This window comes from Centropristis striata, chromosome 4, assembly GCF_030273125.1.
Source record: "Centropristis striata isolate RG_2023a ecotype Rhode Island chromosome 4, C.striata_1.0, whole genome shotgun sequence".
Lineage (NCBI taxonomy): Eukaryota > Metazoa > Chordata > Actinopteri > Perciformes > Serranidae > Centropristis > Centropristis striata.
This window is the reverse complement of record NC_081520.1, coordinates 13715250-13733879: the sequence shown is the minus strand read 5'-3', so window position 1 is coordinate 13733879 and position 18630 is coordinate 13715250. Positions and strand designations below refer to the sequence as shown.

The following is an 18630-nucleotide window of genomic DNA, read 5'->3' as shown; positions in this document are numbered from 1 at the left end:
TATATTACTGAATGGGGACTGACCTCAGTAAGTGCTAACTTGATGCTCAGGGAATTGTGAAGCAAGTTGCTTATCATATTTTACCTTGAGCATTTAATACCAAAGAGCCCTGACAGTTGGCTGCCTATCTAATGCTCTGTTACCTTGAAATGTCCTCTTACTATGATATGCAAAAGTCTCTCTGTCTCTGGAAATCTCTCTCTGTCTATGGAAAAATATATATTACTCCTCATATACTTACAGTATCATATCCTTTTTTGCTTAAATCAATTATACAGGAATACATTAAAAAATGAACACATGATAAGTTTAGCTGAAAATGATGAGCAAATTCTATATTTGATTTGGACAAAGTATCCAGATGATTAACAAGCAATGTAGCACCACTACACTACGCTCATTCATAGTCAGCTGTTTTACTCGACCATTACCTTCTTAACCTGCTAAGGGTAAAGGAATGTTTGACTGCTAATACTGGTGTGTGAGTGGAAGAGGCATGCAATGCAATCTAGGTCATATTTTATTGCAAGATTTGTTCCTCAACCAGGTGTGTCATATACTACAACTGAAGGGCCCTCTTGTGATCTGTATTGCGGTGCAAATTTGTAACTTGTAATGTAAATTTTTTTACTCTGCAATCAAATAAAGACCTACTAATTCAAAAAGCAGTGCTTCTAAAATAAGTAATTTACAACACCTGTTGTTCGTCCTTTCAATTTGGTGTGCCCTTTCTCCATTTCAAAATATGCATACTGATAAGTAATGATAAGACAAAGAGTCAATTACACAATGATAGCGAAGGAAACAACAAAAACTTTGAGCATGACTTGGCCTGCATCTTGATTTACTTAACTGCTGAAACATTCACTCTCTTGTTTACTGGAGAAAAGATGTCAGTAAATAGTTGTTGTTGTTTTTTTTCTCTGTCTTTGTATACAGTTGTACTCCTAACATAGTGCTCTAGATGCACAGTTTACATAGACATCCTCCTCCAGACAGATGTGTCTCTTTGGCTTTGGGATCTGTTAGAGAACAAGCATTATCCAATGCAATACATTTTTCATATCCTGGCTGTCCAATCGGGTGTAGACTGATTTTGGTATGAACTGTAAATAATTTTTTTGTGATTCATTTTTTATTGAAAAATGTACCATATATATATATATATATATATATATATATATATATATATATATATATATATATATATATATATATATATATATATATATATATATATATATATATATAATTAAACTAAACTGCCCAAAAGTATATACATGTGTTAAAACTAGCTCCATATTGACCAGCTACATTACAGTAATAAAATGCTACTTATACGTTCATACATCACGAATCATGATCCAGTATTATAATAACACAACTTAAAAGGGGCTCTGCATTTTGATGTTGATTGAGTTACCAACCAAGTGAATTTACGAGCTTTACCAGTGTTAAAACTCTCAAGCTTACTGCTGATTTGTTATTTCTAGCTCTCTCTTTCATGATTTGGTGTTTATGTGGTTATAATAGTATTTAGCTTATGAAGCATTAAGCGCCCTCTAGTGATGTGTTAGCATACAAAAGACTCGTGCAGTGGGCTAAATGAAGATCTGCAAACAATGACATCACTGTTGAGAATGTGAAAGTGGATAACTTCTAAACCTGGGCAGAAAAGGCAATGGCAGCTGACCAAAACATATACTAGGTCCACATTTTAGTTGCTGTTAACCTGCAATCCTAAACACTGACTTTATTTGTGTTACAGTAGTTTCTGTATAACTGCTATAAGTATAGTATATACTGAGTAAGCAGTTAATTGTCAGAGCTCTGCCTTTGGATTTTTGTTGTATTCTGTGTTTGCACTGATACTCAACTTCACACCTTCATAGCTTGGAGCTGCAAGCAGCCTAGGGTGCTGGATTAAGTCTTTATTTTTCTGTTACCATAGCAGCCCAGAGCAAATCACACTATCTTTAGAAAGCCAATCAAAAGACTGTTTGGGTCTTTGTACTATATCTGAAGACCTCACTCAATTTAGATTGATGTCACATTTTTTCCTGCAATTCCCACTTAAAAGGAGCTTACTATCACGATACAAAGAGAAAAGACTGTACTAAGGATCAAAACATCTTTTATCCATTCTTTGAGGCATATGCAGTGTTTGTGTTAGTGGAAAGTGAGAGTGTTCTGGTTCAAAGTGTAAAAGCCATGCTGCATTTCATTATCACTGCAGCGAGTTCATTGGAACTATTATTTCTCCATGCAAGCGAGTACAGAGTCTTTAGTTAGAAAATTGGCTGCTCATAGGAATTTTGGGATTGTAAAGTTAATGTATTCCAGTCTTTCAGAGATGAAAACCCCTCATTGGGATTTTATGTGAAAGTGCCTTTCTCAAGGCCTTGACTGATCAAGTTCATACTGTAAGAGGCTTGGCTTGAAAGTATCATATTTTTGATAGACATGTAGTTTGCTGAATGGTATATTTATGATTTTTTGTTACTTTCATTGGTTAAAAATATACATATTACACAACAAAAGAAAGGGAACTGGTTTCCATTCTCAGCTCTGTGCTGCAGTATTGAATCCTAGGTTTTGTGTGTGTGTGTGTGTGTGTGTGTGTGTGTGTGTGTGTGTGTGTTGTTGTTTATCGACAATTCGGTAGTTAGCCAGGAAACATTACTTTCCTGCTCACATTTGTAACATCTGTCCATCCAGGAGGTTGAACATGTGGCAGAATGAATGGTGTAAGTAATAACACTTGGGTATGCTATGAGCAACAACACCTACTCGTATACCTAACAGCTGTACTTTTAGAACTTTAAGTTTGATACCATGGCTAATTTTGCTTATTGGTTAAGGCACCAAAAGATCTAAAAGCACATCATAAGGTAGCTGCTTTCATGTGTTTGATGCATGTGTGCCCCAGGCTGTTTTATTAGTTGCAGATTATTATCAGTTTCATTAAATACTTTTTGTGCATGTGTGAGCCAATCCACGGACAGTTTGCTATGTGTTGTGCTTTTAGTAACCAAGATGGTATAGTGAACATAAAAGTACAAATGTCTGTGATCTAACAATGAGTTTGTGATATGGATCAACTTTTATGACTTTGAAATGCTAGTGTGGCTCCAATGAAAATACATCTGACAATATGATTAAAACAATGATTTAGCATCCATGCAAGTATAATTACTGGTACACATTTTTGGATTTAGAACAGAAAAAAAAACAGATAGGGATTTACCATAGTGTTGTAATCACCTCTCCAATACAAAAATAATTATGAAAATACTATCCATGTAAAATAGTGCCTGCGCTCCCTCCCACCACTAGGTGGAGCAAACTACATTCTGAAAGATTTAAACAGTAAGCACGCTGGCATTTGTTCAGAGCAGATATTATGTAATGTTTCTTTGTTTGCGGTCCAATTAAATGACACTTTTACAGAAAAGTTGCAGATGGATTCTGTATCCCAGCTGCTCATTATGTCCCTCAATGTGGTGCTCAGGGTTCTAAAAATATGCAGAGCAACTTTGTGGCAGTGCACTGACAAGAATATTTAAGCAATATGTTTTTGTTTTTTGTTTACAAAAAGTGTGCTAATGTATAATAATAGATAATAACTGTTTTCAGTGCAGTGCATAATAAAGTAACAGTGTCTTCGTGCTAGAGCATAATGTGACTTCTTTTTTTAAACAAGTAAATTAAACTAGTAAAAGTTTTATCATAACAAAGCTTGAAAGAAATGCATCCAAATGTGTGCACCTTTAAATGCACATACAAGAGGAATATGATGATGGTCCCATTTTATTTATTTTTTTTAAATGGCCCTCTTTTTGTATTTAAATAAGTAAACTTATTAACTAGGTCTACATATAAATCATCACACACACAAAAATGATAAAAACCAGTATATATCTGTATAGAAATGTAGTTGAGATGTTCTGGGTGGTCCATGGATGCATGAAATGTTGCCATCCTCCTTGAGTGGAGGGTGAGACTAGTGGTATATAAACTCCCACTCTGAGTCTGCTCCATTACTCTGGGTCTGGAGGGGCTAGCTAACAATTCAAGGATGAAGCTCCTTTTTTTAGCTGCCTTTGCACTCTTTGTGCTCTCTACAATTGACAAGGCTGACTCTTCAGCTTATGACAAAATAGTGGCACACAGTCGCATCAGGGCAAGAAAAGAAGGGTAAGCTTATAAATATTTTGGATTATGAATATTTTGGATTTATTTGTTTTACACTGCTGTGTTGACATGTTAGTTCATTTTGCATGCAATAGTATTAGGTGTTGAACATAATAAGCATCAATAATTCTTATAATTTCTGCATATTTTTCCTCTTTTTTTAGTTTGTATCTGAAACCTGTTATATTGTAATGCAGTCATGATTATTTCACTGATATCAATTGTTCATTATGGCATTTGTTACTGAATACCATTTAATTTCTCTTAGAAAATGTGTAGACCAGCAGGGTTATATAATGAATTAATCCGACAAACAAATTTTATATCCAGCAGGCTTGGATGTTGTAATTATTAATATTTTACTGTGTACTGAATCAGAAGCAGCAGGCATAGTTTCCAAATAATTATTCACACTTGACAATCTGGTGTTTTACCCAGCAGGGTTTTTTGTCTTTGTGAAGTATTTCAGTTACTGTAGAATTTTGCTCAAATGTTTTACCTGCTGATAAATGCTTCATCTTCTTTTTTCCCTTCAATTCTCACCAGACCCAATGTCTGCACACTCCAACAAGTCATGGGGACCAAGAAGAAGTACTTTAGCACTTGTCGTAATTGGTACCAAGGGGCCATCTGTGGAAAGAAAGCGTAAGTGTTGTTTCATGTATCAAACAGAACAAGTTGTTTGTCCTGTTTAAGGATGAACATTTACAAGCAAGTTAAAGAAGTTAAAGTTAAATTTGAGTATTGGTTCTGAAAGTATTTGAAAATGAAGCATTCCTCTTCAGCGTCTGCTTCTTCTGCTGCATCTTCTTTAATGGTTTTCATGGAAACTTGAATGTTTCCATAGGGACAGACATCTGTTATCTCACTTTGAATTAAACTACCGCTTAAAATGAAAAACACATTTGCGGACACAGCCCTAAATCCTTTGTATTGGAGACTGTCCTGTATGGTCCTATAAACCGTACATTTGGGTTTTCGTAGCAAAGGAAGCCTGGTCGTCGTTGAATGCCACTGTGGTGAACCACTGATTCAAGGATATGATGTGGCTGCAAAATGTTGACTGTATTCATGAATGGAAAAGTGTTCAGCTCAATCATTCAAGGCAGACTCTTTCTCTCTTATTGTTCCAGCCCCCTCAGCACTTTTGTGTTTAAACATGGATCGAAGCCATGCCTGTTTTACAGTCTCCCTCTCTCTCACACACGCACAAACTCACATTCAGCTTGCCCTCTACGCTTGCATTATGTCTAAGTCATGCTTAGCACTCTAAATAGGCTTAGTTCTTCATGATGAATACACACTGCTCATTGAACTTGGCAAATGATAATGTTGGAAACAGCCAAAGAATTTTATCTATTTCAATGGGAGTCTGACATGGGACTGTGGAATCAATCAAAAGATAGCTGGGCCAAAGTTGAATTCACACGGTACACTGGTTTACTAATTTACACATGGTATAGTAAGATGCATGGTCTTCTGCAGGCACATATTTCAGTTTTCTACACCACTTTCTTCTAAGCAGAGCTGTACCAGGGGCAGAAAGGTGTTTATCAGTTAATAAAGTTTACTTAGATTAGATGATTGAAAACATTAGTTATTGTGATGCAGTGCATATTTTTCCCCCCAAATAAACCTTGAATATAACATCCTATTGTTTCCCCCACCCTGTCTTCTACAAGATTTCCAGATGTTTCCCAGCAGTTTACAAGCATAATAAAAAAATCTGTTTCTGTTCAGTTAGATTTATAATTGTTTTAGACAGCATTACTCTAAGCAAAGCTGATTTAAAAGCAAACAGTTTCTCTAGTCAGCCATAAATGTTGCTAGTAGCAGAGTCCAGGTACATATACATCAGCACCTCTGTCCCACACTGATTTAGACCAATCAGGGATGTGAAGTTTATTCTAAATGCAATTGGTATAACTGCAATTTCAGCATCAGGTTAACTGGCTAAGATGATCTATCATGGATTAAATTGAGGTATTTACTGTAGTTTCTGGCAATTGGTGCTGTGTCTAACTTTATTTAGCCTGCCAAAGTACTTGTGCTTGTCCCACTGAGGTTTAATTCAACAAACGAGAATATTTCTGTTTCCAGAGCTGTCTCTAAGAAAACTTTGTGCAACCAAGCTTCCAAACTGCCCATTAATGATGGGTTGAATTGGATTAAATTCACATACAGCTTTTATTATGTTTTGCAAAATTATCATGATTCTTAGTGGAACCCTTCTTTATAGAGATGCTGACAAGTCAAAAGTTTCCTATCCCATGGCCAGATACAATCCCTCTGTGTGGGTGAGCAATGTAGCGAGGGTTTTGCTGACTCGGCCCCAATAGGGCTTGTGTGATCTCATCCCAGTCCCTCCAACTCCATTCAACTTAAATTCAAATACAGCTATTAAAGAGGTACAGTTAGCCATGACCCAGAAGCCTCGGTCTGTGCCTTGTCTGAGACAATTGTCAAATGTTTTTCTTTCTCTTTTTTTGCTCAAACAAAAGCTTAATTCATTTTCACGAAGTTTCGGAATCTCACTACTGGAGTTTTCTTTGCCCATTACTGCACATGTAGCATCTTTTAGTTATCCTGCTATTTTAATTATAGAATTATAATTGTACTTTATATATCTGTACTATGTACTTTATATAACATTGTGCATTTTGTAAGTGGTCAATATGTAAAAGAGAAGGACATAGAATTGTTCTTTCTATTTGTTGGGTTTATTTTAATCATGTTGAGCCGATAAATGGGGCAAGAAGCAGCTTCCTTATTAGTTTTCTCACAATAAAAAAAACGGTAATTCTACAGTAATGAACATCCCAGCCAACTCTGGACGCATATGGTATAGTTTACCCCTATTATTTATATCTGTGGTTTTCTTCATGTCTTCTGGGTCTTTTTATTGTTGCATACCTGTTAGTCATTTGAGGTGAAATGTACATCTCTGAATGTCTGGTTTTCCAAGTGCTGGAAACAGTGATATAGTTCCAACATGTCCAAACCTGCTGACGCAAGGGGTAGTCATGTTTATATGTAGCAGCTGCACTTTGACTTTTACTATCCTCCTCAGGCTATGGTGTCCAGCACTAGTGGAGAGCAGACAGATAGACCACACTACACTTTTGTTTGTCCAACAGTGTATGAACATTCTCATTTGTATCTAATTTATCTAAACAGAAAGCACTATGGCTATGTTCTTAATTATATAAATCTGCAAAAGAAAAAGAAAATCTCTAAAAACTTTGTTTTTTAGATTAGCTCAACTGTTTCCATAAATGTTCCTTGTGTCAACCAAAATTTCCTAAAACTAAACTGTAATTACACTGCAGTTTTTCAAGGCCAAAATCTTAATGTTTCTGAGGTTAACCATATGACAAGTAGAGTCCAAACTAATTGTTTAGCTTCAAAGAGGAGGTCTTGGTAATATAAATCTACTACTGAAATGGTAGCATGATCCTGGAGGCACCCCTTCCATTAGGTTTTGGCTAAGCTGTAGGATCATTGGTCTGTTGGGGTAATGAAGGAGATAATGAGTAACATCTGGTAATACTGAAGACACATGGTAGCCAGAGATAATATGTTTCTTACACAGCTAAGTTAAAAGATGCTTGCAAACAGTATTTCAAAGGATGTATTACTCATTTGAGATGATATCCACATTTGTAATTGGTGTGTTTTGCCTGCAGGACTGTGCTGTATGAGTGCTGCCCAGGTTACATGAAGCTGGATGGCATGCGTGGTTGCCCTGCAGGTACAGTGGAATAAGTGCTACAATATAGTCAGTGTTTAAAGGTTATATGAGGCCGTATCCTCCAACTGTAGAGCAGCTGTGGTATGCTATTTCTGAAATTAGACCAAATAAACCAGAAGAGGATGGTGTAGCATATTGTCAACACATGTAGAGTTTTTCTTTTCAAGTCTATTAACATAATGACAGCCTGACATCTAATTTAAATCTCTTTCTTAGTGGCTCCAATTGATCATGTGTATGGCACCTTGGGACAGGTGAAAGCCACCTCAACCCAAAAATACGCTGACATTTCTAAGCTAAGACCTGAGATTGAGGGACCTGGATCCTTCACCTTCTTTGCCCCCAGCAACGAGGCCTGGGAGCTTTTGGATGAAGTGAGTCAAGAACAAAAAAAAAAGCATGTGGGGGCTTTTTGTCTGTGAGGTTTTAACATCTCATTTTCCTCACCTAACAGGAAACAAGAAGTGCACTGGTCAGCAATGTCAACATTGAACTGTACAATGCTCTGCATTATCACATGTCCAACAAACGCCTTTTGACCAAAGATTTAAAGAATGGAATGACAGTCACCTCTATGTACAATGACCTTGGTCTCCAAATTAACCATTATCCCAATGGGGTGAGTATTATACTACTCAGTATCATCATACATCATTGTAGTTGTACTAAAACACTTTTCAGTGATGTAATATTGAAATGTTTGTTATGTGCAGGTGGTGACTGTAAACTGTGCCAGGATTATCTACGGCAACCAGGTTGCCACCAATGGAGTTGTGCATGTCATTGACCGTGTTGTCAGCGCTGTTGGAAACACAATCCAGGACTTCATTGAGGTTAACGATGACGTGACAACTCTGTATGTAAGTAAACACATAAAATGATATGTGAAATAGTGTAATACAGACTAAGACAAATAAAGTCTAGTAAATGTACCAGAAGTAGCAAAAAAAAACTTAAATAATTAATTAAAGATTTTGATCCGTCGTCCCCGAACACACGTTACAAGTTGTTTAAATACAATTCAAGCAAGCAGAACTATTTAGAAAATATTGCAGAGTTTTACAGAGATTGTTTTTGTGATTAAGTTAGGCTTACCATACTTTAAAAAAAAAAATCACATGTTTAGGTTGTTGTGTCTATATCCTGCGAATGTTTCAATTGTACTTGTATTTTAAAGTTCACTGAACATAATCCTGCTGGTGTAATCACCATTTAGGAATTGGTTGAAAACTCTGGACTGTTGGAGAAGCTGGGTCAGCCAGGACATTACACTATCTTTGCCCCCACCAATGAAGCCTTCGAGAGTCTCGGCAGCGTTGTATTGGAGAGAATTCAGGGCGACAAGGAGGCCCTCAAAGGTAAATCCAGACTTTTATTCTTTGAAGTCTGCTGCTGTTCTTTAATGCCCTAAAGATGACTCAGGGCCATTTAAAACACTGCAGTGCAGACTGAGAATTTATATAAGCTGTTATAAACCAAGACCATATATATTTATTGATGAAGGTACAGTAAAAGAAATCCAGTGATTCTTGGCGGTATGTTTCCTAGACTAAGTCATCCATTGAGTGATTTTTTTTCACATGTTCAGTTTATTCAAACTCAAAACAGATGACACCACAATGGCTCTGGAACTTACACATATTTGGCAAGCTGCAGTAATAAAAGAGTAATATTAATCATTTTTATTATAAAGAGTAATAAAAATACATTTCAAGTAATGCATAAAATTTTGGGTGGAAAGTCAAACAATGGGACACACGTTTTGACACTTTGGTAATGTTTTTATTCCATTTCTAAGAGTTACTGGTATAAACTATATGGTGTGAGTAGGTCAGGATTAATATACTGCAACTATTGGTATTTTTCCTAAATAATTGGAACAATAATTTTACCCCTATATTCTCGAACAGAGCAAGATCAAGCCTTCAAAAATACAGTGATTTTAAGCTCATAGAAAACAACAAAAAGTACAGAATCTCAGTGTTTTTAACATTAGCATGTTTTGCGTAAACACTGAGAGGCAGGAAACAGCTGCTTTATTGAGCAAACTGGTCACATTGGCAACAACCCAAAACTTTTTATTAGTCCACAGCTTGCCTTATGATGTGAGATCAGACCATTTCACACAAAGTTAAACAGAACTGTGACGAAATCACGAGTCTTCTCACTCAAGGACTCAAGGGACCCAAAGGGCCTTCAGGTTCCCAGGGCTACAGTGTTGCATAAGAAAGAACATTAAACAGCCCATGCAGCCAGCTGACCTTCTATGCATTCAAATAGACATCTATCGATACACCTAAACCAAATATTAACTCAAAATTTAAATTCCGAATGTGTCTTTTTCAGCTCTTGTGAATTTCCACATCCTGAACTCAGTCCAGTGCTCTGAGGCCATCATGTCTGGCACTTCATATGAGACTCTGGAGGGCAACAACATTGAGATTGGCTGTGACGGTGACAGTTTGACAGTCAACGGCGTCAAGATGGTGCTCAAGAAGGATATTGTCACCACCAACGGTGTCATCCACCTTATCGACAAAGTGCTTATGCCAGACTCAGGTTAGTCTTACATCTTTTCCTCTTGTCTTGGTCAGGACACTCTTGAAAAATATTTTTAATCTGTCTTTTACTCCTGGTTCTATAAAGGAATGACATATAACTTATGTAAATACAAATATTGTGCCAAGTATTGTGTTTTTCTGTAATCCATATTTTAATGGTGTTTGGATTTTCTGTGCCTCTTTAGCTAAGCAGGTTATGGAACTGGTGGGAAGTTCCCAGTCAACCTTTGGTGACATGGTGTCCGAGCTTGGCCTATCTGCTGCCATGAGACCTGAAGCTGAGTACACTTTGCTGGCTCCCCTCAACCTTGCCTTCACTGGTAAGTAACCAATGCTCAATACATCATGCACGCCCCTCTGTTTTCCATTCAGCAGGTTGCTAAATATGAACTCTGGCTGTTCTACATTCAGTAGTACAGTCTGGAATAAAGGGGATACATTTTATTTGCCCTTGCTGAGCCATAAGTGAATAGATATATATATGGAGCTTTGGGGGAAATTGTGTATTTATTGGGACTCTGCAAAGGCTTTATGCCATCTAAGACCAAATACCCACTCCCCCAGAGAACATTCCTGCACTTCACGCGAAGGGAGTAGAGATGTTTTGTTTCTGTAAAAAAGAATGTGCAATTAATCAAGGCAGAATACTTTTATCTTTTTAAGCATACACTTTTAAATGGGTGTCAGGAATGCATGAGCAACAGCTGCATGGAACAATAATATTTTATTAAAACTTTTAAATTCTTACATATACAGTAGATCTTGTTTCATGATTTGTCGGTCACTGTAGCACACCTACAGAACTGTGCAATAAGTCAAGTCACTGATAGCATATATGTCTTTGCTCATGGTAGTTTTGCAGTTGCTGCTCTCTGTCAAAATAAGATAAGGAATAAGAATAGGAATATTAAAGCCAATTCTGTTGCTAAAACCAGTAGAATCAAATGGAAATGGAAATATAAAAGCAACTCTTTCCTCTACAGATGAAGTAATGTCCATGGATCAGAGGTTGCTCAAGATTATCCTGGAGAGCCACATCTTGAAGAATAAGATTGTCCTGGGACAGTTGTTCAATGGCCAGCGTCTGGAGACCATTGGAGGAAAATTCCTGAGGGTCTTCATTTATCGCACAGTGCGTCTTCTTCTCTGAAGTTCTGCCCAAAAATCGTGGCTGGGTGCCACTAAACACACACAATATGCATTACTCCCGTTATTTGACCATCAATCGTCATGTCTTTGTGATGTGACATTAATCCCCATGCCTTTAACTTGTGGATTATTTCTGCAGGCTGTGTGCATTGAGAATTCCTGTCTGGTAAGAGGCAGTAAAGAAGGAAGCAACGGGGCCCTCCATCTCATGAAGACTCTGTTGAAACCGGCAGAAAAAAATATGTTTGAGATTCTGACAGAAAATGGAGGGTTCAAGTAAGTATAGAGCAATGTTAGTAAAATTGACTGCGGTATTAAAAACACAGCATAATACTCAAGCCACATCTTTTTGTATCTTTCCATTAAATCCACATGGCACATATGGGAATGAGAAAGTGCTGTTGTTGCAATATGTCAGCCCTCAGTGGTTTCTGTAACAGCCAAGTTACTGTTTTCTTCTCTGTCCTGCAGGATCTTTTTGTCTCTGATGGAAGCTGCTGGCTTGACTGACCTGCTGAAACAGGAGGGAGACTTTACTCTGTTTGCCCCAAGCGATAAGGCTTTTGCTAGTTTGAGCGAACGTGATTTGTCCTTGTTGATGAGTAGGTTGTTCTTACTCCCTTAATCTTTTAATGTATTTTTAAGTACTTTACTTGCTCTATGAAATTCACAAAAAACATGCTGTAAATATGTTGTTAGTATGTTTGTGATTTTTAATTTCAGGTGACATAAATGCTCTCAGAACCCTCCTTTTGTATCACATCAATAATGGTATCTTCATTGGAGGAGGTTTGGAGACTGGGGTGACAAATCTTCTCAAGTCTCTTCAAGGCAGCAACCTCAGAGTGATGTTTGTAAGTATAAAGCACAGCAAGACTGAACAGATTTCTTCTTAAGTCAATAAAATGTATGCCTTAAGCATTTCAAGCTAACTTTATCATTATTATTATCTTTTATTATTATTAACTTTTATTATTAACATTATTTATTGCAAAACAGAGTTAATTCCTCATATTTCAAAACACAAGCCATTCATTTGTGGTTTTCTTGTTTGTAATTATTTTAATTGTCTCCCTCAGGCAAACAACTCTATGCAAGTGAATTCTGTCCAAGTCCCTGAGTCTGATGTAATGGCCACAAATGGAGTCCTTCACTTTGTCAACCAAGTCTTGTATCCCGGAGGTACAATTTTCTCCCAGTCAACTTGTCAACTTGTTAATATTCCCCTCCTTTTGGAAAATGATCAAGAGATGCACTCTCTGAACTGTTTTTTTTGTAACTGTTGTAAAACCCCAACTGCGGTTAACGCCCTTTGCTTACTTCCAGATATCCCTGTTGGAAGCCAGGATCTCCTCATGCTTTTCAAGAGGCTCATCAGTTACATGCAAATCAAGGTGTCAAAAATTGACTTCTCCTTATTAAAGCTTTGAGGCTTATAAAGGGAAGGGTGCAGTTTTCTTTGTGCAGGTGTTGTTTTTTATTCTTTCTATGGCTGCCAAAATACAATTTATGTAACTCAATAAAAAGTACAAGACAAGAACCTGCTTGAAAACCAGGGGCGGTGCCAGGCAGTAGCTTGGAGTTGCTATAGCATTACCAAGATTTTGCCAAGCAAATGCAAAGCATTATTTTGATGTGTAAAGTGTGTGCTGTAACAGATTTTACCTAATTTTTTTACAGTACATTTCGGGATTCAGATATCAGGAAATTCCCCTCACATTTATGAGTAAGTAGCAATATTATTATGTTTATTTGCTATCATTTATTTTTTTGGCAATAAAGTATTTCAAATCTCTTGAGAGGCACTCTTCACTGTCATTAATGGATTTATATCTCCTGTTGTTATTAGAGACAGTCATCACCCGTGTCGTCCAAGAAGGTACAGTAATGATGATTACTCAGGATCATCATCATGTGATTCCTAATCAGTAATAGTTGTCAGATTATACTTGGTTAACAGTTGCATGAATAGAATTGGGGCGAAATAGTGAGGCTATCGTCTGTTGAGTTGGATGTATTGATCAATCACTGGCACTTCAGGGTAATCCATCATTTCACACACATATTCAGGTACATGCACACACATGCAGGGTTTGGTTCCATAAGCTGCATAAATCAGAGAGACAAAAAGATAATATATTTCCTTCTACTGGCTTATTCTTGTGTCACTCAGAAAAAAAATATTTAAAATAAGTTTATAATAACTTGTGAAATTAAAACAACAGTGCAAAAATAATAATAGGTAAAAGAGTAGATTGCAGAAATTCTTGATTATGAATCACATCTTTGTCCAAGCAAACCTTTCTGATCCAGTGAAAGGTCCATTTGTTATGATTCCTGCATACAAATGGAACATTCTCTGTGTCAAGGGGCAATGCTGTGCTGTGTTTCATTGTAGTAAAACATGTTTTCTTTGCTTTTGTAGCTCCTGAAGTAAAAGTCACAAGGGTCATTCAAGGAGAACCCTCTATCACCAAGGTTACTAGGGTCATTCAAGGAGAACCCTCTATCACCAAGGTTACTAGGGTCATTGCGGGACAACCCCCCATCACCAAGGTTACTAGGGTCATTGAGGGACAACCCCCCATCACCAAGGTTACTAGGGTCATTGATGGTAAATATTTTTTTTTTACCTGAATTAATATGTCAGTCGTTTTTCACATCATTTGTCATCTCACTAATTCATGAATGCTGTTGTTTGTAGGCCCCCAGTACTCAGTCAGCACTGGCACCACCAACATCAACCTGGAAGGTCAGTGAAAGTAATTAGATGTTTGAAAACAGAAATGAGAGGACAATTGTAGTTTTTTTAACCTGACAATCACAAACCCTATTACTCAGAAGGAGAGAACATTTCTTTGTTAAATACTTTGTAATACGACATTGTAAACATACTATGTCTGTTTATGGATGCTTAACCCTGAATACCTCATGTTTTCAAAACAGTGTAACAATCCTTTCTTGTATAGATAGATAATTATGAAACATTGCTTTGGGCTCACAGGGGCTCATTGGATATAGGGTTAAGCATTGGAGCTTATTGTACTAGTTTGAGTCACTAAAATGATCAATTAAGTTCTACTGCTCACTTTTCTGAACACAATGGTTCAAGTGATATTTTACCACTTGTTCTTAGGGTGATTAAATACATTAAAACATAAAGTCAAAAATCATTAAATTGCAGCTGTTGTGAAACAAGTTGTAAGTTACAATGTGAATGTTATCATTGTGAATGTTATCATTGCTGTAATATGCCTTAAGTAATCAATATATAACCTTATTTTTGTGTGTTATAAAACAATGCCGTTGTGTACTAAATAAACCAGTTTTGTATCACAGGAAGTTTTCTTTATTTTTTTAGGAGCTGACCTTTCAGCATTTGACATTGAAGGGGACTCTGAAAGAATTACCAAAATGATCCAAGGTGAGTTTTATCAGTTTGTACATCTCAGTGACTGGGAAAGAATAATTAATGTGTGACTTACATGTTTGTTTACCTTTATATAGGCAGTTCAAGAAGAACCTCTTCCCGAAGAGTTATAGGTAAAAAATAAAAAAATAAAAAATCAGTTATTTAAAAAAGAAATCCTGCATTTGTTATAAATGCAGTGTAGCCTGTAAGCTAGTTGAGTCAATCGAGTCTGCTGCTTATATCCAATGCACCCCTTCAGTCATGGAGGGTGTACTTAAAGGAATAATTAGACATTTTGGGAAGTACGCTTAGGCTATTTTTTTTTCAGAGTCAAATATTAGATTGGTGCCAGTCAGAAGGAATGGTGTCAATGGGCCTCATTCACCAATATCTTCTTAAGAATCTTCTTAGATTCTTTCATAAGTCCTTCTTAGGAAGATTTCTAAGAAGACCCTACGCCAGATTCATCAACGTGTTCTTAAGCCGCTGAATTGTTCGCAGCCGTGTTCTTAAATTGATGAATGCCATCTCCTCGTAAGTTGAGCGCGCGTGCCAGGTGAGTCTAATTAACATAGGATTAGCATAGGTAACCACCCATTAATGCCCATAAAAGACCCATAAAAAGGACTGCAGGGCCGTGTGTAGACGCCACACAGAGGAAACAGCAACAGAATGCCTAGAGCAAAGCGTAAAACCGTTGGAGCACAGGTTAAAAATAAAAAAAATAAATAAAAAAATTAGCAGCCTTAGTGCAGGTTGCAACAACACAAACAATTTATTTTCTGGAATAATACCTTGAAACCACAATATGTAACTGGCCGTAGAGGCCAAACTGGTCAGAGAGTTGGACTGTGATTACTTTATCAAGGACTTTTCCTCGAAGAAGGCCTGTAAAAAGCCGGTGGTTTAGGTGAGTAGTTTCTAGGACTGTAGCCGGTATCTGAGTCGGCATCCGAGTGCCGTGTTCGGTCGGACGGTCGGTCTGAACACATTAACGCGATTTAGTGCATTTGTTTATTACCATTACAACATGACTCCCCCATGGCATGTGCTGTATTTGTGTGTGTAAGTGCTTCTGTGTGCGCCGGCCAGCGCGAGGGAGAGAGAGTATTAATGGGACACTCTGGGTGCGCTGGTTGATAGTTTTTTGTAGGTGGTTACCTATATTTTAATTAATACTACAAGGGCTGGCTATTTGAGCGTTCTGTCTCTCCCATAATATATGTATCGTCCTCTACATGGCAGGTGCCAAACTAAACAGACCTAAACTGACAGTAATGTGTGGTTGTGTGTGCCGGTGTTATGTGCGTAATGGAAAGAGCGCCGTTGCACGCGCACATAATGCTTATGTAGACAGGGGCTCGTGGTCATGATAATCCGTCTATGTGTATATCGTCCTGTACGTGACAGGTGCCAAACAAAACAGACCTAAAATGACAGTTATTTTGTGTGGTTGTGTGTTGGCCGGTGTTGTTATGTACGTAAAGGGACGAGCGCCTTTGCGCGCACACTTTCCGTGTGTAGGCAGGGGCCCGTGGCGAGTTTTTGTCCAGAGGTTGTGGACTGAGGGGTTGCAACCTTGGCTTGATTTTATTTATTTTTTTATCACAGATGAAGTCCCGCAGAGCCAACTTGCAACAGAACCAGAACGGACAGAGCCTCCTGCTGCAGTAATATAAATATGCCATTGTTTTGTAGGTCGTGGAGAAATGCCACCTATAAATAGGGTGGTATCACTAACGGACAGCATGATTTCCAATTTACTTGATTCATGTTAAAGCTTTGACACATCTAATTTAATTAAAATGAAAAATGAAAAAAAAAATGAAATAAATAAATACATAAATATGACGGAAATGTCACTGTAATGTATTTTATTGAACTTATCAAAAGAAGACAACACAACCAGGCCAACATGTCAGCACTGAAGTGTGCTTAAGAGTACTCCTGAGTGTTCGTAGGATTTGTTCTTGCCTAAGAAAAATCCTGGATAAGAACAAAATTCATGAATGCCACAATCTTCGTAAAATCTTCGTAAGTAGGACTTAAGAACAAATTTGTTCTTAAGAACGGTTCGTGAATGAGGCCCATTGTTCTCATCTAACTCACAATAAAGCAAATAAGCACATTTCCCAAAAATGTCAAACTACTACTTTAAGGCGACTGCGTGCTGCTCACTCATGCTGCCATGCTTGCCGCCACTATGCTCACATGAAAGCTATGCTGACCCTTGGAGCTAATGCCGCTGCAGCAACTGTTCATATAGCATTTTAATTAGACCTGCCTACACCACAGCATCCATCCATCTGTAGGCTCAGACACTATTTGCCTCTGTACGGGTAAAAGTATATCATCACTCCCCACTCCCTGCTGCGCTGAGCTTGATTGGAGTGATGAGATCAGATGCCAAACTTCCACGCAGTACATATTGTACATTCACATAATCTATTCCACATGAATTAGTTGACATGTATTTATTGTTCTAACTTTCTGCTTTTTTTCACCAGCTGGCAACAGGAGGAGGGATAGGAACTGAGCATGGACGGATGAGAATATCAACGTTTTAAAGGCCGAGAGGGGCACCAAACCCAGAGGTTGAAACTGGTGTTTTAATGGGGAAACACTTAAAATGTCAGTGATTCCAAATATACTGTAATAGGTATAATTGACAAAAATAAAACTATTCTCATAAACAATTTAATGGTGCTTTGAATGTATATCCATTATGATTGTGTAATGTCTGAAAAGGGTTCAATATATGTAAACAGTGTTGTAATTACCATTTTGGCATGGCTTTAAAGACATGGAGCAAGTCAGGGTAGCAATAAAGTTTGTTTAATCCAAGCCATTAGAGTAGCAATAAAAACATTTCAGTTATAAATGTTGCTATGCCTTTGCTAAAGGTGAAGGTTAAAACTAGATTTTACTAGCTGTTTGGGAATATTAATGAATCTTAATTAAATAAATCATGGTGTGCTTTCAGACTTTAACTGGAAAAATTCTTTTAATTTCTGTGGCTGTAAGTTGTTTAAGGTTTCATGTAAATTTTGTCTGTGCTTGTAAAAAATTTGGATCAATGTATCAATCTGCAGATTTTTCTTTTCTATTTTTTAAACATCTTCCAATAAATTGCATTCTTTTACATAAAGAATTCTGAAAGGGCATCTGAAGAGATTGTTTTTTTAGTCTTTTCTACTGTATTTGGAAGGCTCTAAAGTAGTCGACATTGGTTTAGAAAGGAGAGTATACTGTATAGTATCCAATGTCAAATCTAGTTTTGTAGTATGAGGTATTTTAGTAAGACTCTAAGATTTCTGAGTCATCCTCTTCAATAGCCAAGTCATTTTTATGTCTATTTAAGGGGAGAATAAAAATCCACTTTCAATAAATACCAAGAGGACATTGTGTAAAATATGACAAACGGGGTCTAATATGCAAAAATGTTCTCGTTTTCCATTTGTTTTTTTGAAAGTATGCATCTCGGAAAAAAAACAGCTGATGAAACATATATATTAATAAAGAAATAGAAAAAGCTCCTTATCTAAGCTCCAAAATGTGAAAAT

General features: G+C 37.1%; 1 protein-coding gene across 2 annotated transcripts; it reads left to right on the top strand.

Moving 5' to 3' along the window:
- The first annotated feature begins 4037 nt into the window (after positions 1-4037).
- On the top strand, positions 4038-18237 carry postnb (periostin, osteoblast specific factor b). Of its 2 annotated transcripts, XM_059331862.1 has the most exons (22): positions 4038-4197; positions 4741-4839; positions 7881-7945; positions 8162-8319; positions 8400-8564; positions 8659-8805; positions 9162-9303; positions 10292-10504; positions 10692-10826; positions 11490-11638; positions 11795-11931; positions 12127-12257; positions 12379-12509; positions 12735-12837; positions 12982-13049; positions 13336-13381; positions 13505-13534; positions 14081-14269; positions 14360-14407; positions 15017-15079; positions 15163-15198; positions 17575-18237. In XM_059331862.1, exons 1-22 carry the CDS (start codon positions 4079-4081, stop codon positions 17601-17603), a joined length of 2403 nt encoding a protein of 800 aa, XP_059187845.1. In that variant the 5' UTR covers positions 4038-4078; the 3' UTR covers positions 17604-18237. The 2 variants fall into 2 exon arrangements, with proteins under 2 accessions (XP_059187845.1, XP_059187846.1); XM_059331863.1 differs by lacking the exon at positions 15163-15198.
- The last annotated feature ends 393 nt before the right edge of the window (positions 18238-18630 follow it).